At 32.1% G+C, this 19,958-nt stretch overlaps 2 protein-coding genes across 2 annotated transcripts; both read left to right on the top strand.

Moving 5' to 3' along the window:
* The first annotated feature begins 5,746 nt into the window (after positions 1-5,746).
* Positions 5,747-6,391, top strand: LOC101219993 (ethylene-responsive transcription factor 3). The gene is given in 1 exon segment (NM_001308917.1): positions 5,747-6,391. A coding segment is annotated over 1 exon segment (645 nt).
* Positions 6,392-12,668: 6,277 nt separating this feature from the next.
* LOC101219512 (EH domain-containing protein 1) lies at positions 12,669-19,271 on the top strand. Its single transcript, XM_004149297.3, has 16 exons — positions 12,669-13,057; positions 13,164-13,243; positions 13,518-13,586; positions 13,670-13,733; positions 13,933-13,988; positions 15,835-15,877; positions 15,966-16,027; positions 16,104-16,217; positions 16,382-16,484; positions 16,717-16,766; positions 17,270-17,398; positions 17,479-17,730; positions 17,840-17,919; positions 18,213-18,339; positions 18,500-18,643; positions 18,740-19,271. Exons 1-16 carry the CDS (start codon positions 12,973-12,975, stop codon positions 18,923-18,925), a joined length of 1,644 nt encoding a protein of 547 aa, XP_004149345.1. The 5' UTR covers positions 12,669-12,972; the 3' UTR covers positions 18,926-19,271.
* Positions 19,272-19,958: the final 687 nt, after the last annotated feature.

Genomic DNA, 19,958 nt, shown 5'->3' with positions numbered 1-19,958 from the left:
AAAAGCCTATAATTCAATTGATCAATAATGTTCTTAAGCTTGTCCTCTCATAATAGCAAAGCAAAGCTTCTGAGTGACGACATGTCGAAACATCCAAACACTAATAAATTCACCCGGTTGCGTCAAATCATTGGTCTTGTAAAACTCCTTCCAACTTTTTGTTAGCACGTAAAGTTTGGAAGCCCAAAGCTTGAATATCATGTCGTATTCTCTTCCTTCAATATCATAAACAATAACACTAATTCCATCCTCCAGATCCTCATCATCATTGAACATGGGATCTAAATTAAGATTCACAAACTCTTTATGAAGTGCTAATCTCCCTTGATTGTCAGTCACGTCTGTTTTCGTCAATTGCTTCACAAATGGTGGGCTGCACTCTCCAATTATGTTTTGGATGACTGCCATTGGAGGAAATCTACCCTGATCTCTACCGACCACGACCGCCGCTGCCACATTTTCATTATTGCCATTATCGTCATCATTGTTGGGTAGAACTTCATTGACTACAGGAGCATGTTCGTTGACTACTGGAGATTGTTCATTGACTAGAGAAGTGGAAGTACTTGAAAGTTGATTGTTGAAACGATCTATCGGCTCTTCAAATGGTTCCACACTTTTACTTAACGCCATGTCATAAAGAATCAAAGATGCTTTGTAGACATCCTCTGCAACTATTTTGTTGTTGTAGGTGTAATGTACATCAACCATAATGGATAATCAATAATGGTTTTTCCTATAAACTTTTGTTCTCCTAGATGTAACGTACCTTACTGATTAGAATGAACCTGAAATTGTTGTTGGGGATGAAGAACAGAATGGGTAGAAAAGAGAAAGAAATGTTTGTTATTTATTTATTTTGAGACGCAGGAGTAGTAGAATTTATAAGACTGAATAGTTGTTTCCTACTAGGAAAAGGAAGAGAACTCAATTTCTGGAAAGGAAAGGGAAATGTTTTGGGATAATAAGTTTTTTTCAATACACTTTCTATAGTTAATATATTAATTAAAAGAAAAATAAAAAAACCCAACAATTTGTAGTGTTAGTTTTTCAAATAATCATTTTAAACATAATTTAGTACGAAAAAACGAAAAGAAGAAAAATAAAGATATGACTTACAAACTTTAGAGAGAATAGTTCCAAAAAAAAAAATTGTTGAGTTATTTGGCAAATAAACATATTGTCTATAACTTTATTTTTTAATTTTCGAAAAGATAAAAGAAGGAAAACGAATCACCCTGCTATATCCCTATAATTCCTATTCACAAGGGTTATACTCGGGAGCCCATTAAAGCCCAAATACATAGTCCAATTAAACTATTTTTCTCCCCCAAATGTGAAGCCCAGCAGCCCACAGCTTACTCACTTTTCCATTTCCTATTAGAAAATAAAAGTAAATTAAATTTAAATAACTATAATTGAATTTATTGAACTAAAAACAAAATATTTAGAAGTTTGAAGTGGTAATTTAAGTAATAATAATAATAATAATAATGCAAACGTTTTAATTTACTTTAAACCTATCAAATGGCTACAACATTAATTATCAACTCAATACAAAGTTAAAAGTGAAAGATTCCATTCTTTTAATAAACTTATTTTCTTATATTTTTAGATATAAGAGTTATCCTAGCCAAAAAAACAAAAGAATTGTCAAATAATGTAAAAAAATAATTATTATTATAAGTGATTTAAGATGAAAGGATATAAATTTTAAATTTGTGATATGGTAGAAAATTTAAAATTTGTGGATGGTTTTATAGAAGATAGAAAGTATTACATTTGAATGTAGTTAATGAAATTAGAACTTTAGTGTAAAGTAGATAAGAGGGTGCAAATTGAAGAGTAACAACTGAGTTCTTTTTCGTAAAGTATTATATATCATATTTAAAAATGTATTTATGTTTAGACCCTCGTAGTTTTAATTTATTTTGGTGTTTAATTAAATCAGTACTTACTCGACCTTTAAATTAATTGTGACTATAAGTCTTTAATTTTCTAAATGAAAGGTCAAACAAATAAGAATTATATATCATATATTTCTTTTTCTGAATATGGCATGCATTCTGGAACATCCTTAGTGACCCAAATCCAACTCTAAATTCTCAGTTTCTAAATAGGAAAAGAAAATAGGATTCCAAATAGGGATAAATAATACCTTTAAACCCCATTCTAAATAGAGCATGGAAGCCCAACCAAAATGCAACTTCTTCTCCATCTCCAACTTGCTCTACCTCTTTTATGTTTTGTGGCGATCACCCTACAAAATCGATGTTTTCTTTTTTCTTATATGACATGTCATTTAAAAGCACCCGAATGTTAGGCAAGTTCATTTTTTTCAAATTTTGCCACCAACAACTTGAATAATTAACTCTGAGAAAGAAAGTATATTACACATCAATGTCTTTACAAGGATATCGTCGAGAAACACATCCATTGACCAACGACCACATTGAGTAGTTAGATCAAAATATCAATTGATACGTTGATATATTCATCGATATCCATAAATTGGAGTTGTTTGATAATAATCTTTATAGATAATCATTTTTTTTTTTGTTATCTTTGGTAAAATGTTATTGTTCATCGTTTTAACAAATACCTATTATATACATAAAACATCATTCTATATATAAATTTGAACATCAGATGTACACCAATAACAAAATCTATGACTTATTCAATATTAAGATCAACATAATGATGAAAATTTGAACATCAGATGTACACCAATCAGATGTACCCCTAAAATGATCAACATACTATAGTCAAGGAACCTTGTTTATTTGATTATGAGTTTGTCATAAGCAAGTCTCTTTTTCAATAACAATTTCTTGAACAATACTTAAACAACAACTTCATTATTGAATATAATTCTCACGAATTACAAGTTTTATGACATAAAACCTAACATGATTATCGTATTTTCTACATTTTGAACTTGGGTTTGCAAGTTGAATGTTTAAAACTTTGACACGTTTATATGATTAAAATTGTAATGACTCGTTTTTTAACATTTACTTTTGTTATCGAGTATGTAAGTCCGATCAATGAGCATGAGATGCAAAGGAGATCGGTGGAAATTAGGGCTAAAATTGGGCAGAAGAAATTGAGTTTATGGTCGAAGCTCTGACCTAAGGCACCGTGTAGTACTTTGCGCTGCTCTTCCACAAAAGAGCAAGAGCGTCCCAACACTCTTACACCAAAAACAGAGAGGCAATGTTTGATGTTAGAATTTTGTACCTTTAGTTTTATTCATTGAATTAACATAGGTGTTAAATCTAATTAATTGCATTAGGGTATCAATATTTGGTCCAATTTTGTTATTAAATTTATTATGCATCCGATATATGTTTAAATTATGAAATGGATTTATATTGCCTAATGTATGTTACACCAATTTAAAAAGATAAACATGTTCATCCATCATACTATAGTATAAATTGTTAGGACAACTTCATCCACTTATATAACCCACGTGGAACTTTAGTCTCATTCTCCAATAATCATACCTAATAAAGTCTCATTGTGATATATTTATTAGAACAATGGATAATCCTCCAAAATACATCCACAAATGGTATGATATATATTGATATTGAACGATCTTATACCAATAGAGGTAGTTGATCATCCTCTTATCTAACAGATGTGAGATTTTGGTCTCGTTCCAAACATAAATATTATATTGTATGATGGAATAAATGATGAAATACATGTTTATTTTCATGGATGATGATTATAAGCGTTAAAAATTATAAGTGAAAGATGAACTTTGCATCAAGCATGACATTACCTGATTGATAAATATATTGTTATATTTGATCAACGTTATAACAAAAATTCAAAGGTTTTAATAAATTCATTATTTTATAAGAGTTACAAGTTTGATGAATTAAATTAAGATCTACAGTCAAGAGTTGCATGCAAACGTAGGTTCCAATTAATTTTAAATGGTTCAAAATTGATTCGCTAGACCTATGTCAAAATAATTTCTAATGCGATTAGATATATGTTAATCTTTTAATTTATTTTAAGAGGATTAAAAAGAATTTTTGAAACTTAATTGGACAAAATGGAAATCAAGTGGCATCAACAGAACGCAAATGGCAATCAAAAGAAGCTTAATAAGCTGTCTTAAAGTGTCGCAGCACCATAGGTGACGCTGTGAGACACAATGACCAAAATTGCAAGAGCCATACAATGTTGCAGCGTTGCCTTATATAAATATGCATCCATCGTGGCATTTACTCCAAATTACTCAAAGTTTCATTGCAAAATTAAATTATGATATAGTTTGTTAAGTTTTGCTAAAAATGGTCTGGATTAAATGAATTTTGCAAAGGTGCTTTATATAAATAATTTGTTTTGTATTAGCAATCTTAAAGAGCAACTAGCACATTACTTCCTTGGCACGAAGAATTAACGGGAGAGAACTATGCAACTTGGAGAAATACGATGAACGGCCTGAAATTTAATTTGTTGAAGTGTCCTACAGTTCTTGAACCCGATGCATCCAAAGCGTTCGTGATGCATATGGCATATGGACTAAGACCCATGTCCATATTTTGACAGGCTTGACTAAAGTCTTGGCCAAGAAGCATGAGCCCATGGTAACTGCTCATCAGAATATGGAATAGTTGCAATGTATGCTTGGACTACCATACTCACATGTCATATGTCATGCATGATGCTTTAAAGTTCATCCTCAATTCAAGTAGGTGGGAGGAATACATACGTTAACAAACATGGTTAAAAATTAACATGGCAGCTTTTAGTTTTTGAAATTTATATTTTTTTTTCATCTTAAAATATTTGAATTCTTGTATTTTTTGAAAATATTGAAGACTTGAAAAATTAAACTTTTATTGAGTCTCAAAAGATCAAAACTTAAACTGACTTGTAACTACAACATCACGAATATCGAACATCAATAAGATTTAAGTTTTAATTTATATTAAAGAGAAAACATCGTAGGAGTAAATATTAGAGATTTTTTGAGAATCTCGTGTGAAGATGGAGTAAAATATGTTTTTTTTTTCAAGATAATTAATTTTGAAGAAGGGGAGAGGCAAAGAAATAGTGAGAGTCCTCGGTTGTGAGGGGAGAGGAGAAGTATGAAAGTGGTTAGCATGTGGGAGTGGGAAGGGCATATTGGTCATCTCAGTTTCAAATACAAGGGATAGATTCGTAATTTTAGTAGAAGATAATTTTTGAAGTTTGAACACCAAGAATTTAATTAATTATAAAATTATAAAATCTTTTTTAAAAATAATAAATAAATAAAAATACTGGTCTAAGAAGAAAAGAAAATAAAAGCAATGGAGGGGCCAGTCGGTTTGTGGGGGCAGGCCATGGTCGAGAAATCGAGAAATTTAAAAGAAAAAAAAGAAAAGTAATTAAATAAATAAATAGGAATAAAAGAATAATAATACTACAGCCAGAGAAAAATACAAAAAATTAATAAAATAAATACTTTAATTTAATTTTGGTGAAGAAGCTGAGAAGGTGGAGATGGTGGCTTCCAGTTTTTCCTCTTCACGGACCTCACCCTCACCCTCACCCTCTCTCTCTCTTCATCTCTCTCTCTCTCTCTCTCTCTCTCTCTCTCTTCCATTGATTCTCAATCTCCCATTTCTGCAACTCTCCACAATCTCTCTCCAACTTCCCTCTTTTCCATCATTTTTCTTTTCTTTTCTTTTTCTTTTTCTTTTTCTTTTTCTTTTTCCTTTTTATTTAATCCGTTATGAGGAGAGGGAGAGGGCCGGCCGTTGTACCCCCGCCGCGTGAACCACCAACACCAACCACCGGATCCGACCGGAGATATAGAGGTGTTAGAAAAAGGCCATGGGGAAGATTCGCGGCAGAGATCAGAGATCCATGGAAGAAGACGAGAGTCTGGTTAGGCACCTTCGATTCCGCAGAAGACGCCGCCCGTGCTTACGACCACGCTGCCATAACCCTCCGTGGCTCTAAAGCTAAAACCAATTTTCCCCTTCCCAATCCCACCTCGTTTTTCGATTATCCTCCTCATCCCGTCAACGCTCCAGATCCCTTCCCCGATCCCCGATATCAGATTAGACCTACTTCCAGTAGTTTGAGTTCCACCGTTGAATCCTTCAGCGGTCCTCGCCCTCCCTCCTCCTCCCTTCCTGCCCTTACTAGCACTTCTCCCTCTCGTCGTTACCCTCGTACTCCCCCACTTCTCCCCGAGGATTGCCATAGCGATTGCGATTCTTCTTCCTCCGTTATCGACGACGGCGACGACATCGCTTCCTCCCCTGTCGTTCCTCGGAAAAAAACCCCTCTGCCTTTCGATCTCAACATTCCACCTTCCGATCTTTTTGATTTTAGCAGCGATGATCTTCGATGTACCGCGTTGTGCCTTTGACCACCGGCGGCGATGATGCTGATGATGATGATGATGCAATAATTCAATATTTTATTGTTGTTGTTGTTATTATTAATATTAATCTCCACCTTCTTTTTTAATTTTAATTTTGTTATTATATTTTTTTATGTGCTGGCACGGCAGGCATAGAGAAAAGAGAAATTACCCGACAAGATTATCAAAAATCAAAAGCAATCATTTATCCTCACAACTATATATTATTCTTCCTTTTCTTTTCTTTTTTTCTTACTTCTATGTTTAAATTTGTAATCAATTAGTAATATCATTTCATACTATTTAGATATTACAAAATATTTTGATTAAAAATAAAAAATAAAAAATCATGTGTTATGGGGTGTTCATATTTGGTGGGGGTGTTGGATGGAATCTGATTCAAAACAAATTTTTATTTATTTATTATTTGTTATGTATTTCACATGGAAAAATAAATTAATGGCACCAAAACCAAAGAGATAGGTAATTTAATTTAGTGTTAGGCAACCGAATTAAGGAGGTGAGTGTTTGGAAATGGGGGTAGGTTGTTGGTAATTGGGAATAAGAATTAGGAACGGCCCAATTTGAAAAGGGGGGCCACTTGGAAATTTGCGTTTGGGAACCGTGTGGTGTTGGTGCGGCTCTTCCATTCCCCCACTCTCACTATATTACCATCCACTCACCCTTTTTTTCTTTCTATTTTCTTTTCTTCATTTTATCATTCAAAAATCCTCTCCATGTTTTAATGCTAAACAAATATTCCAAGATGTTCGACTAATTTCATTTCTAAAATGTCACCATTTGAGTTTTGTATCAAATATTTATAATTTCTTTAACGTTCTTCTCTATTCATTCAGCATAAAGTTCAATTTAAAAATTATACCAAATACTTGTTGCCTGTGAATTTTAATGCCAAATTTTTTAAACAAAAAGGTACCACGGAACATAAATAGATTTATCTAATTATAATCTTAATTTATTATCCAAATTTCAGTTAGACAACAGACTCATTTTTCTTTATTTCCTACGTCTTCTATTCTAAAATTACAAATTCACCATATAGCATGAACATTAAATTATTTAATAAACATTAAACACTACAAGCAAATATGTGGTACAAAATTTAAGTTAAATTAATAAATTTTGAAATATAAAAACTAAATTAAAACAAAACTAGAATTCAAGAATGAAAAATGATAATATTTTGAAACTTAAACAGTAAATTTAGTTCGAGTAAAAAATTATAATATTTTGAAACTTAACCGTAATTTGGTTTGAGATTTACTAACAAAATTTTTATAAATATAATAGGTTAAGTAATAATGAATGAAATAATATAAACAAACAAACAATTATAAGTAATCAATAATGTTTATGTTCCTAATGAAAATATAATTAAAATTAATTTCAAAGATTCATTATTATTAGAAAAAAATAAGGTAAACCATTATTATTATTGAAAATTGATTTTCTTTCTCTGGAGTGGATCTTAGTTTACTCGTTATATATATTTTAAGAAAATTTTTAAAAATGGGAGGGAGCGATAAACTTGTTAGTAAAATTTTAATCCAAATCCAAAATAGATAATTAAAATTTCTTGTATTTACCTAACTTTCTCTTTATTTTAAAAGATTGGAAAACTATAAAAATAAAAGTAAAAAATAAAATTGATAAAATATTTATAGGTGTAATGAAATTTTTAATGATTTTTTCCGATTTTTCTTTTCTATTTTATCTTATATTATTAGTAACTAATTAATAATTTATGTAAAACAGTATTTACATTTTAAATAATTTTTATTGTAAAAATATATTGGAGAAATGTTTTACTGATAGTTATTTATTTACTAAAATAAATATTGATATTAATCTTATTAAATCATTACTAATTAAAAAGGTTAATTTTCATAAATATAAATGGGTAAAATTTTGGTCTATGTAATAAGATAAAAATTTCTATAAAACTGACCATTTTTAAATATTTTAGATTTGTTCTTTCTTTCGATTGTCTTTTTTTTCTTTCTTTTGTTCGATATTTTTCTTTTCATCGCTTTTTCTCTTTTTTTCTTTCCAATCGCCTTTTTCTTTTCTTCTGCAGTTTTTCTTTTATTTTTCTAAATTCTTATTTGGTTCAAGATCGTGGGGTAAATATAAAAGATGTATTTTTTTAATTTTTTTTACATAGTTATTTAGTTGGTCCAAATATAAAATATAGTGAAAAAAATAGTTGGATATAGGATAACCAAATCTAATCGATTGTACCAAAATGATCAAATCTAGATAATCAAATCTAAAAGAGTGTGTTCCAACTATAAACAATTGTGTTCCAAATCAGCCAAATCTAAAAGATCATGTTCAATTTATATATTAATTCAGGTTGGGTTTGATTGAATTGCATTTTTGAAATTTCTCATTGTGGGTCTGTGGCCATTTTTTTCGTTTTCGAAATTGGTAAATATTTTGCCGCTTTGTTATATTTTTTAACAGACCCCAATTAAAAAACTATTTTCCAAATGAATATATATATAATGTGTGAGAATAACCGAAGAACCCGAACTACCCAACAGTTGGGTTGGGTCTCTAGTTGGGGTTGAAAAATCTAATTCAACTCAACCCAACCTAATCAATTAATGATATATATATATATATATATATATATATATATATATATATATATATAATTGAATAAAATGGAGTACAAGAAAAGGTTGGTTGATACTTAGGGATGACAATCCGACAACCCAACCCAACCTAAACCGTTTAAGAGTACTAAATCATCCCTTAAATATTAAAATAAAATCAAAACTCGAAAGTTAAGAACTAAAACAACCATATTTTGAAACTTAAAGCTGTAAAAACTGCATCAAACTTAGGAAAACAAAATCTTTTCTTTGATATTTTTATTTTTAGATTAAGATATCATTTTGGTCTAAATATTTTAATTTTGTCCAATTTTTATATTATTACTCTTAAACATCCCATTTCAATCCACATATTTTCAATAAATCACTAGTTTAACTTTGTCCAATTTGGGATGTTACAATTTTATTATTTGGTGTCCATTGAAATTTGCATTAATTTTACAACTAACCTAATAGTTGGAACTTGTAGCTTAACAAATAACAATTAGCACTGCTTTAATCTTGATCATCACTCACTTCTCTTTGAATCCAAGCTTTCTTATACTCTACACGACTTGAAAATTGGTCATTAGAAGTTCCAAAAGCTCAAAACACAATGGTGTACTTAACTTCATCATTTTTGCCTCTTTTACATTTCTAGGCTTTGGACATTGGATTCCAACAGAAAGTTTTTAGTATCAACAACTCTCTTTCTCTACTTACGCACAAGCTTTTTTTTTTTTTTTCTTTTGGATGTAGTTGTTGAATGTGATTTTTGATGATTCATAAAATAAATTTTGGATTCGTATAGATTTCAATATAGTATAACGAGTGCAATCTCTATTATATGGTCATTTTCTGTTTTCTATCGATCATTAAAAGAAGTTTTCCTTCTGTTGTCTCCTTGAAGCTTTAGCTTCGAAAGAGTTATGTTTTCTAGATACTCATAGTTTCAATCTTCAAGTCGTAAGAGTTTTAAGAGCTCTTGTTCTTTATTCTTCTCCTCCCAATAAATTCTCTATTGATAAAGTTTCTCGAGAACTTTAGATGATCTCGGACTCGATTACTTACTATGAAACACAAATTAGACTTGATCTCAAAGACTTTGGGTTGGATTTTTGGTCAAGGAACTTAAATTACTTGGCCATGTTCAATTTATTAATTGGACTATTAGCTAAATTTAGAATAATTTGTAATACTCAAAATTTAAGATAATTTCTAATTGAAGTATCTTCCTTTGTTTGAGATTGAATTATTTTGGATGGTAATTTTAATTGAATTGTAAGTTCAAATTGATTTGGTGGATTAATTCAATTAAAAAAAGTTCTTGACGTGCGGTCATTTTTTTCACAAATTTCATATATGCCCTTGTGATTTATATCTTCTTTGCAATTTATTAATCTTGGGGGCATCTCGGTGAAATTAAGGCTCGGGATCAAATAAATAAAGACAAAAATCTTTCATCCCAGGACATATTGAGACAATGTATGCCCGATGTCGAATAAAATAAAGGTAAAATTCTTTCATCTTGGACCATCTCAGTGTTAGTAAGACTCAAGATCCAATAACTAAAATTCTTTCACGTCCACTGCCTTCCGTTCGACCCAGGAGCGGCCAAGGAGTAGCAACCCAACCTCGACCAACCTCCACCCAGGACGACCGCGCTGCTCCAGCTCCGTCGGTGGTCGCCGATTCTATCCACTGCCGCTTTTCAGTGGTGAGTTTTGAAAAAAATATTTGGTTTTTCTTGGTTTAATTTTCAAGCTTTGAAGTGGGTAAGTAATTGGAATCAACAAAATATTTAGCCAAAGCTTCAAGGTAAGAGATTTTATAGTTTGGATTTAGGGTTTAGGGTTTGAAAAATGTATAGTTGATGTGGATGTCGGTGTTAATCACATAAAAAATAACATTGACATTCTATACGACTTTTCTGGATGAAATTTAGGGCATAAATATATGTATTTTTAAAAGTAATAATTTGTTATAGTATTTAATAACAATAACCAAATTTGAAGAAAATTAAAAAAATATATATAAGATTTGGTATGAGATTTGGAAATATTAAAAAAAAAAAACTCTAAAAACTATCAATAAATTAGACAAACTAAAATTTAAAACTAAATTTTAATGGTTGATTTCACATGAAATGAAGGATGTAATTTTAGTAATACAAAAACTTAAAAATGTTATTTATGATAAATTTCCAAAATCTATTAGTTATAGACTAAGTCACTGATGAACTTCTACGAACAGTCAGATATAGTCATGCACTAACCGATGGTCTCCCTTTGTGCGCCAATCTCAAACATGCGAGATCACCCTCTTTCTGTAGCATTTTGGTTTGAAAGGTTTTGGGTTTCTTATGTGCCACCAATGTGTGTTTGGTGTCGTGTCATTGTGCGTTTTCATGTGTCCAAAATTAAAAAGATAATAAATAAAGGACGATATATACTTTTGCTCGTCTAACACATGTCAGGGACACGTCGAGACGTATTGATGTCTAACACGTGTCTGACACTAATACTTTGTCGTTTTAACGTGTTCGTGCTTCCTAGTCTCTCATTGAACAGTGGTAACGGAAGTTTATTTTAAAAGTTTAATATACGTAAACTAAAATCGTTGCCAACATGATGAACTAGCATAACATTTGACTTTGAAGATTGTACCAATTTAAACTTTAAACAAATAATTGTATCAATTAAAAACTTGGACTTTCATAAGTGTATCAATGTAAATGCTCCATTATGTTTCATTTAAATAAACATCATGTTAGATTTATAATTTTATCAATTAAATTTCTAAACTACACAAGGAAACCAATTTAGAGATTTATTTGAAAAATTATCCATTCAAAATATAATCGTCTTATCAAATCAAAATTTGTTGACTTCTACCCTTATAAGAATTTATGTATTAACTATTCTAAAAACAATCTTAAAAAAAAACTAAATCAATTTACTTATAACACTTTGTAAGCTTAATTTTAAAAAATTAAATGTTTAATTTGTATATTCTTTTTTACAATTAAATGTGTGAAAAATGTAAATTGATACAACAGGAAAGTTCTGGGTGAAACTAACATTGTAGCTATATTCAACTCATTAAGCATCATAAATTTATCTACTGATCAAAGAGTTTATAGATAGTTCAACTATGAACCAACATCTTGAGCTAGTGAAAGGTTGACATGTTTCATTGTTCAAGATCTAGGATCAACTATTAAGAGAGTAATTTATACACTTTTCTCAAAAAACAAAGAATAAGTGAATTTCATCTTTGTATAATTGTGTTTCCAACTCCGGAATTAGACAAATCCTCAAAATAATAGACTTGTTGAGTAAACTATCATGGACATTCTGACTCATGCCGATATTATAGTTATAGATAATCTTTATTCGAATTCTATTGTTAGTGCATTATTTCTGCCTGGATAAGATTCTCGATTTTTAGAATTAGGTTTAACTATAAGTACGTTAGAGGTGTGATAAAATGCAAGAAGTTCTGAAATTAATAATAATAAAAAAAAAAGGGTTGATGGACAAATTGGAGGATTTACCAAATGGCTGCCACGTGGTTCCCACCGGAATTTATTTAATACGACGGCGTTTTTTTAACTTTCATTACAGCATCGTCGGCATGAAACGTTAACGAACAAAGGGGAATAGAAGAAACCAAAAGAGAAAATAAAAACCTCCAATTCCCATTTCCCCCCCTTGCTCTCTCTCTCTCGCTCTCTTCGCTTCCGTTTCCAGTTCCTTCTCCCTTCTCTCTCCTCAAAAGAGGGACGAACTGAAAGGGAGAGAACTCCGGAATCAGTTCTTCTGTGTTTTTCATTCCATTGATTGTTTCTTCTTTTTCCTGATCTCGGAATTCGCCTGGAACTGGAACATACGGAATCAAGCGGTGGAAGAAGCATTTCACCGGAGCTTTATAACCACTATATCCGCTCTTTTCTGATCACCTTTTATGGAAATCGGTTCCTATCCTATCGGTTCCTGCTCCCGAGATCATCAGAAGATCTATCAAGAATGGTTTGATTACGCTGATTCTGGTATTTGTTTTTTTATTTATTTTTATGATTGTATGTTTTTCTTGCGAGTCAATGTCGATTACGTTTGATTACGCTGATTCTGGTATGCCCAATTCATTTACTTCAGATGGTGATGGGCGTATTACGGGGAATGATGCTATTAAGTTCTTTTCCATGTCGACTTTGCCTCGCCAAGATCTCAAGCAGGTTCGGGTTCTTTTCGTGTTTTTCTCCGTTTTATTGGGTTTTGGCATTTTTGTTCTTCGGCTTTCATGTTGAACTGTATTTTGAAAATTCTGGTTAGTTTTTTTCCTTGTGTTATGCAACTTACGTACCCTTTTGTTCGGGCAACATTACCTGAAAATTTTGGTTTAATGTTGATGATCGCGTGAACTTGGCAGGTAAAAATGTATAGTTGTGATTGTGTCTTCGCTTTTCTTTTATTATGACGATGATTTCTTGTATACCATTTTGTTCAAAGGTGTGGGCAATTGCAGATTCCAAGCGGCAAGGATATCTTGGGTTCAAGGAGTTTGTTACTGCAATGCAGGTTGTGGTTTAAGAATCTTGAGTATGTCGATTGAAAATGTCGACTTCTTTTCTAAAGTAATGTTTTTCTTCTATTATGCTTAGCTTGTCTCTCTGGCGCAATCGGGTGGGGAAGTAACTCATGATGTATTGACTTCAAATAGCGAAGGTCCGTTTCCTTGTTTGAGTGCATATTTTTCAATCATTACTATCTTGTGGCCGTTATAACCCAACCCCCTATTATTAAGCCAACCTTGCAAAACCCAATTTCAAATTGTTGGGAACTTTACTATACTGTTCAACTTACTATGTTTTTGTCCTTAAATCGTAAACTTTTGATTTGTTGTAATTGCTCTTATTTTTTGCAGTTGATTTGAAGAGTTTGAATCCTCCTAGAATGGAGGGACTGGATGTCATATTAGCTGTGAGTATGCTTCTTTTGTAGTCTAATTGAACTGCTAAAAGAACTAATTTTTCTAATTAGTAGTTTTATTTGTTAATAATCTTGATTGTCTAGGTCAACTTAGCGTGACTTTACTATTCTTACAAGAGAACCACTTGACTCAACTACAGTTGATTTCAGAGAAAACTTTTGTTGTTGTAGTTAATTAGCAATATATTAGAGTATAGATTTGCATCCAAAATTCTCCATCATTTCCTTTATGAAAGGAGCGATGCAGTGGGGCACTCCATGTCTGGTGAATTGTCTAGAGATCTTCGTTGAAAGGTTTTACATTTTTTACTAGCCATGTGCCCCAAAAGTCCACTTAAAGCGTAGACTACAACACTTGTGCTTAATTTCTAAAACTAAAATTCAGAATTCATTAAAGGAATTTGGAGATTGCCTAGGGAGCCTGGGGTGACAGAAGGGGAACCAAAAAAACACTTAAGCTTCTGCCAAATGATTAGGTTGAGGAATAAGATGGATTAATCACAAGAATAAATGGCATGTATTTATACATCTTTTATACCTAAAACAAACCAAATATGCAGCAAGCACAAGTGACAGTAAGTTCCAAGGTCCTTAGCCACAAAAGAAATATATTTCTCAAGTATGGTTACTTCCAAGTCATATACCAAGTCGCATGGGTGTTGATTGGGATTTTAAGTGTCACTTTTGGAAGAAATTAGAATATAGGGGAAAAATATGTAGGACTTTCTCCGTATCAAGTCCAAAGGGGAAAAAAGGCAAATTAGGGATTTCTGGAGGATACTTCTCTCTCTTTTTTTTTTTTGTTATTATGTAAAGAAAAAGGGTATGAGACAATGAGGTGCAGGACATTCTTGCACCAAGAGCCTCTTCTTTGAAGTGAGACACATGTAATGCATGGTTTTCAATACACTGATTGTAGAAGGATGGTGCATTAAGATGGAGTGGACATACTTTGACCAATGATCAACCACAAGCAAAATTGAATCATACTTTTCTGACACAGGTCGACCTTGACCCACAAAGTAAAGTTGATTGAAATGCCCTCGCAAGTGTGATTTGGATTGGGTGAAGGTTGAAACAAACTAGGTAGAACGAAAGCTAAAAACGTAGGGCTTGTATGAAATGACATGTTTGAAAAAGAATTTTGAAGTGCAAAAAATTGTTTTTAAACACTTAAAAGGCCATTCCAAACAGACCCAAGTTTGTTGGTGAAGAACATGCAAGCTCACAAATAAGTGTCCCCTGTGATTTTATTCATTCCCTATATCTTTTGCCTACTCTGGTAAATCTTAATCACTATGTCCCACTGACACCACTAATGAGGAATGAAATTTGAGTGGCAATAACAGTTTAGTTTGGGAGTCTTTGTCCTGTAGGTAGGACTAGTTTCTGTTTATAATATATCCTCCAAAAGGGGTGTACCTTGTTGGTGGCTCTGGCTTCTCTTCCAATTGTCACTCTTTGATGGTTTGCAGTGCTCAGTTTCATAGCTTTTCTGTTATGCAGCCAATAAAGATTTTTGTACTGAAAATTGAGTCCATCAAAAGTGTGGTTCAGGTCTCTTCCTAGCTTGTTTAAAACCAAAAAAATTGAACTCTCTTAGAATTATCCATATCCAATCCTGTTCATTGAAGGAATGAGTTGGGTCGATCAAATTTTAACTTTGAGCTGGTTGGGATTTGGACTAGCCATGGGGCTTCTCATGAGGCTAAAGCAAGAAGTTAAAGTATTTGTTTTGCTAATTTAAATATTGAATACTATAGGGCATGGGACTAGGAAGGCACACCTTTTGTAATTAGGTTTGAATTTCTAACTTTTTTATTTGTCTATCACACAGAAGAAAGCCCGTAAACAGAAGTCAAATGACCATGAGACAAATGGTAGCAACTTTATCTTTGCAATTTATGAACGGAGGCTCATTCATGCTTTTGCTTTCCTCTTTTAACTTGGTAATTGATGACTTTGCAGGTAGCTCTAAGGGGCAGTCACCTGTTTCAGCAAGTTGGTTTTCATCGAAGTCATCTAAAAAGGTTTGTGATCATGAACATTTAGCAGTGTCAACTTGGTGTCTGGGCTTATGACTTTGAAACCAAAATTCTGTTTCAGATACCTCTTTCTTCCGTTACATCGATCGTTGATGGTTTGAAAAGACTTTATATTCAGAAGTTGAAGCCCTTAGAAGTTAGTTATCGATTTAATGATTTTGTTTCTCCATTACTGGTGAGTGGCATTGTTTTTGCATTTTAATTGTATATTTCATTACATATATCATGTGAGATTATTTCTCTCTTAAATATATTCTTTTTATTTAGCTTTGATGGTATGTTGGACCATTGTTTTTACAATGTGAGTATATATTTATGTTGGGTTGTCCTATGATTCAGGCAAATAGTGACTTCGATGCTAAACCAATGGTTATGCTTTTGGGTCAATACTCTACCGGCAAAACGACATTTATCAAACATCTGCTGAAAAGCAGTTATCCAGGTGAGACATGAGATCTTGTACTTGTTATGTTGAGAGTACAAAGTACTTTCCCAAAGCAGTAGGAGGTTTCCATGAGTCAGAGAGTGAGGGATGAGGTCCCCTCCTTCCCCCCACGCCCCGCTCACATACCAATCATTCACCCCTACTCTCAACAGGGGACCATTTTTGTGTCTTGAACATGAACATCTGATATTGATTCAATTTTCTTTCCCATTTTATTCACTTTTGGTAGGAGCCCACATTGGACCAGAACCTACAACTGACAGATTTGTTGTTGTTATGGTAAGTGCTTTTTTCAAATATGTTCTCCCCCTGTGGAAGCAGCATGTGGATGAAATAAAACCGTTTGACAATTTTTGTTTTGCAGATTCTGAACAAATTGTATTACTTGTTACTTCAATTGTATCTCTCACTTTTTATGCATGGTTGATCATTTCTATTTAATTCGTAGACACTCTTATCTGGTTTTGTCTTCTTGCCACATGCTTTTTATTCTGTGAAAATTGATCATTTACTACACATTATAATAGTTTCTGCTGCATCTTTTTTAGCCTTTGTTTCTGAGAAGGAGAACAAAACTAAACTCCATGAAGTATTTTGTTCATGCTTTCTGGTGGTGGTGTGAAAGTTTCGTCTTAAATTTCTTTGAAAATTTTATGGGTATCAAAGATGGATGTCAATTTTGTAGTTTTTTTTTTTTTTTTCATTTTAAATTCGAAAATTACAAAAGAACAGATCACCATTGGGTCTTCAAACCTAATTCATTGTTGTTTGCTCCCTTTTAGTCTGGACCTGATGAAAGAAGCATTCCTGGAAATACGATTGCTGTCCAAGCAGACATGCCATTTAATGGTCTGACAACATTTGGAACTTCTTTTCTATCAAAATTTGAGTGTTCACAAATGCCGCATCCTGTAAGAATATAATTTGTTGTTGCCATGAATATGGATTTTAATACTCTATTCATGGCCTTAATCTGTTATTTTTTGTGAAGCTGCTAGAACACATTACGTTTGTGGATACTCCTGGAGTTCTGTCTGGAGAAAAACAACGAACACAGCGAGCATATGAGTTTACATCTGTTACATCATGGTTTGCTGCCAAGTGCGATCTTATTTTACTTTTATTTGATCCCCATAAACTTGATATTAGTGATGAATTCAAACGGGTTATAGCTTCATTACGTGGGCATGATGACAAAATTCGAGTAGTCTTGAACAAGGCAGACCAAGTTGACACGCAGCAAGTAACTTATTACTATTCATATTATTATTTTTATCTTTACTCTGGTTTACTTTTTACAAGATGAAATATATGGCCTCAGGTAATCTAATATTCTCTTTTGGATATTTCAGTTGATGAGGGTTTATGGAGCATTAATGTGGTCGCTTGGGAAGGTTCTGAATACTCCTGAGGTTGTACGTGTTTATATTGGGTGCGGTCTCTTGCTTTGATATAATACTAGTAAACTTTTTGTTTTCATTTTTAAATTTTTATCAGCTAAATCGATTTATGCAATTTATGATGAGTGGTTTCTAATGGAATAGTTGACAATGATGCATCTTGCCAATTCACATGTAGTTGAAAATTGTTTTAGGACATTCTAGTGCTTCATTTTGCATATATTACCATCTAGTTGACATTTCATTGTCCAGACCATTAGTTTGATAGGATTCTTATGCTGATGGGGATGTCTTGCTCATACATTCACGTGTTTCCTTGTGACAGCTCGTTTAATGACAAACCTGTTAATGAAGCCGTTACAGGTCCGCTCGGAAAAGACCTCTTTGAAAAAGAACAGGAAGATCTTCTTTCTGATTTGAAGGATATCCCAAAGAAGGCATGTGATAGAAGAGTGAGTTTCCCAAGTCTAACTATCCTTATTTTTCTGATTGAAATGGTATTTATTTGTGTAATATAATATTTTATGGATTTGAAAATGGTCTCCTCAAAAATGCCCCACCCTCCTTTCTCCTCGGAAAGAAGAAAGTTTCTGATAACAATGGTTTTGACAGATTAATGAATTCGTTAAGCGAGCAAGAGCTGCTAAAATTCATGCCTACATTATAAGCCATCTTAGGAAAGAGATGCCTACCATGATCGGCAAAGCCAAGACCCAACAGCGACTAATCGATAATTTGGCTGATGAATTCGGAAAGGTATTTCATTAAAATTATTGTTAGCAGCCTAAACTTCGTATCTACAGATAACAACTCCCAAGGTATGGTATACTTAAAACTCTTAGTAACTCACAGGTACAAAGAGAATATCACTTACCCGCTGGAGATTTCCCAAACGTCGAACAATTCCGAGAAACATTAAGCGGTTACAACTTCGACAAATTTGAAAAGTTGAAACCAAAAATGATTCAGTCGGTGGATGACATGTTGGGATATGATGTCCCAGACCTTTTGAAGAACTTTAGAAATCCCTATGACTAAATGAGATCGGAGTTTCAGGTACGCACACGGCTGCTTTAACATTCATTCAAGGTTTTCTTGAACTTAAATGTTTTAACCCCAATATCAATGTTTTAATTATTATAATGTATAATTATAAGTATAGTCTATTGGAAGCATAGTTAGCAAGCATTAATTTGTCCATCAGCATTCATTCTTTCAAGTTATTTTTCTATTTAATAATAATTAAAACAATTCATATGTATTATTTTGTATTTATTGGAGCTTTGCCATTCAGGTATACTTTTAACATTCAGTTTCGTCATGTATACCTCCATGCATAGAGAATTTTGTTTTATTGGTAAATTGAGAATTCTTTTAGTTATAATTGTTGAATATTTATTTAATAGTTTTGTTATAATATTGTGTATCTCAAGTATTGTATTAAATATTTTGTTCCACGTGAGAGGAAATTGATGGCTAGCTCAATTAAGTTTAAGAGGTAAGAAATGATTTATTAATAATATTATTATTACTACTTTAAAAAGCGAAATGAAATGTTCAAGGAATCCTTTGAGTATTTCTTAAGGATATCTTGAGTATTGTATTAAATATAAGTTAACCTCTTTCGCAATTTTTGAATGACTATTTTGGTATACCGTTTTGTTTATGAAAAGAAAATATCATATGCTGTTTTTTGAAATAAAAATGAACCAAAATATTGATTAAATTTTGAAATTTTTGCTATTTGAATATTTTTATCAATTTTGTCATTTATAATAATTTTTCAAATATTCATTCAATTTTACATGATAATAAACAAATAAATTAAGCATAAATTTTGTTATATAATAGACTAAAGTCACTTCTAACTTAACATTAAGAGTTCTTTCTTCAAAAGATAATTGGCCTGAGTTCTTTTTTCAAGGTTTGATCATTCTTATATGTAGTTAAGTAAGGCGGGATGTGCGGAATATATGAGATTGTCATAAGTTATCAATGCACCTAATTTAGTTTGATATGGCAACAAAGTGTATTCAAATTTTGCAACATTTTGAAATCATTAGGTAAACAA

This window comes from Cucumis sativus, chromosome 3 (genome assembly GCF_000004075.3).
Source record: "Cucumis sativus cultivar 9930 chromosome 3, Cucumber_9930_V3, whole genome shotgun sequence".
Lineage (NCBI taxonomy): Eukaryota > Viridiplantae > Streptophyta > Magnoliopsida > Cucurbitales > Cucurbitaceae > Cucumis > Cucumis sativus.
This window is presented reverse-complemented; position numbering and strand designations above follow the sequence as displayed.